Source organism: Talaromyces atroroseus (genome assembly GCF_001907595.1).
Source record: "Talaromyces atroroseus strain IBT 11181 chromosome Unknown scaffold_17, whole genome shotgun sequence".
In the NCBI taxonomy this organism is placed as follows: Eukaryota; Fungi; Ascomycota; class Eurotiomycetes; order Eurotiales; family Trichocomaceae; genus Talaromyces; species Talaromyces atroroseus.
In genome coordinates this window covers 1-2,032 of record NW_017971449.1, presented here as the reverse complement: position 1 = coordinate 2,032, position 2,032 = coordinate 1, and the positions used below count along the sequence as shown (strand labels likewise).

The following is a 2,032-nucleotide window of genomic DNA, read 5'->3' as shown; positions in this document are numbered from 1 at the left end:
CGGTTACTGCGGAAGTACCCGCGGGCCGCCTCCCATGGACGAATCACATGCAGGGAAGATGTGGGGCTAGATATGCCTTGTGGGGATTACCCCGTGTTTTGATTCACGCTGCAGATTGCCGGAGGATATATATGATATCAAGAAGGGCAAATGGCCTTCGCCGGCCAGTATTCTACATTGTTGGAAGCTTCCAGAAATCTAGATTACTAGGCACCGGCACACAATGGAGATAGCCCACAGGTATCCGGAGTAGAAGGAAGTATAAGTAGGAGGAAGGGGGCCGGTAGTTGTTCTTTTCTCTTCTTCTTCTCTCCAGTTTAGTCTCTTCGTGTTTAGCGACCAAATAGATTTGGCATTGCATCGTCACACGAAGAAGCATTGAATTCGTGTTACGGACAGGTCTGTTGACCCAATTTCGGAACACAATTCCCCTAGTATGGCGCTCTCAGTGAGTGCAACATCTCTTTCAGGAAGACGTTTCTGTCGATTCGTCTCGTCTGCGAATCGGCCACTTGACCCGACCAAGCAATGACCACGGGCGCGCTTTTGATCTTCCCTTTTTACACCCCAGCTTGTTCTCTCATTATACGTTTTTCCTACTCAGTTAGTTGACCTCAGCGTTCCGTATCCCCCTGCACCTGGGTACGTATACATATTTCCTTTGTTAGCGTTTCAGCGTTCTGTTATTCGTTCATCTTGTTGTTGTTTTGAAGCTGGTGATACGTGTTGAGATTTTCGTGAGGCGCGGGCTGAGTCAGCCAGCGCCAAGCCGGTCTTGGCATTTCGATTCTTTGTATGGTAGTACGCCCGCTGCCCACTAGAAGGCGCCGCCGGCCACATTAGGCTTAGATGCGTGTATGAATCAATCAATCAATCAAAGGTCTGCACCCAACCCGTGCAATGCTTGCGAAGGACCTCGGCTCCGGCGGCATGGCTCGCGCGGAGGCTGATATCACCCGATGGGAGTTGACGTGCGGCGGTGAATCCGTGGCCAGCGAGAGCGAGGCTTGGAGTGCTCTTCGCTGCGTGAGCCCTCGCTTTCTCGGCACGGATCACGATGTCCTTGGGTTGGAGTCTTTTTACGAGTGCGCGCTCCGAATCGTCGCGAATCTTGACCACGATTTCGCAATCCATGCCCAGCTCCGCATGGTTGACTCCAGGGGTGGATGAGCCGGCGCTTTGGGATTGAGGCGTGGACGCACTGCGGATTGCGGTCTGCCAGGCCTGCGTTTGCACCATTTTCCAGAGCATTGCGGAGTCAGATGTGGACGTTCCCGATCCATTGCTCGATTGTGATATCTGCGTAGTCGTTGTACGAATCGCGGTAATATCCTCGTGGACCTTTTCAAGCAGCCCCTTGAATTGAGTGATCGCTTCCGTACTCTCGCCTTGCGAGATGGCAAAGATCTTGACCTGCTGCGCGAATCCTTGGCTCAGGAGTCCATTCAGCTGATCGTTGGGGTGGTTGCGTAGCTGGCGTACCATCAGGTCCGCCAGCTTTACGAGTTGCTCCATCCGCGTAATCCCGGATCGTAGAGTGATACGGATCCAATTTTTGATCTGCGCAGTATTTGGCGTATCCGCTGCTTCAGCGGAATCACGGTGTAGTGCTGTTTGTGGTGTTTGTGGTAGTGCCGTCTCGTCGCGAACGCCTTGCGGAACGAGATTTTCGCCCGTTAAAGGCGTTGCAACAGTCCCCTCCGCCATTACTATGACTTCACCTAGTAAGACTAGGATCAGTCGATAGCGCTAGCTTCGAGGAATAAACTGCTAAATTTACAGCCGTTTCCGGCCGGATCTGGGCGCGCAATTTCAAAAATTCGATTCACGCGGAGAGAGATGTTTTTTTTTTTCAAGTGGGGAGTTTGGCTGGGGCGGCACATCTGTTAAACCATAACGCAGGTGTCCTAAGGGGGACTCATGGAGAACAGAAATCTCCAGTAGAACAAAAGGGTAAAAGTCCCCTTGATTTTGATTTTCAGTGTGAATACAAACCATGAAAGTGTGGCCTATCGATCCTTTAGTCCCTCGA

At 51.8% G+C, this 2,032-nt stretch overlaps 1 protein-coding gene across 1 annotated transcript, besides 3 other annotated features; it reads right to left on the bottom strand.

The window, feature by feature from the left end:
* Positions 1-367: a repeat region (Identified by RepeatMasker using a combination of RepBase library and repeat library created with RepeatScout).
* Positions 368-379: a repeat region (Identified by RepeatMasker using a combination of RepBase library and repeat library created with RepeatScout).
* Positions 380-870: 491 nt separating this feature from the next.
* UA08_08957 (hypothetical protein) lies at positions 871-1,707 on the bottom strand (the record flags this gene model as incomplete). Its single annotated transcript, XM_020264031.1, has 1 exon — positions 871-1,707. The coding sequence occupies one exon, from the start codon at positions 1,705-1,707 to the stop codon at positions 871-873; it is 837 nt and encodes a 278-aa protein (XP_020115871.1).
* A 142-nt stretch (positions 1,708-1,849) lies between these two features.
* Positions 1,850-2,031: a repeat region (Identified by RepeatMasker using a combination of RepBase library and repeat library created with RepeatScout).
* The last annotated feature ends 1 nt before the right edge of the window (position 2,032 follows it).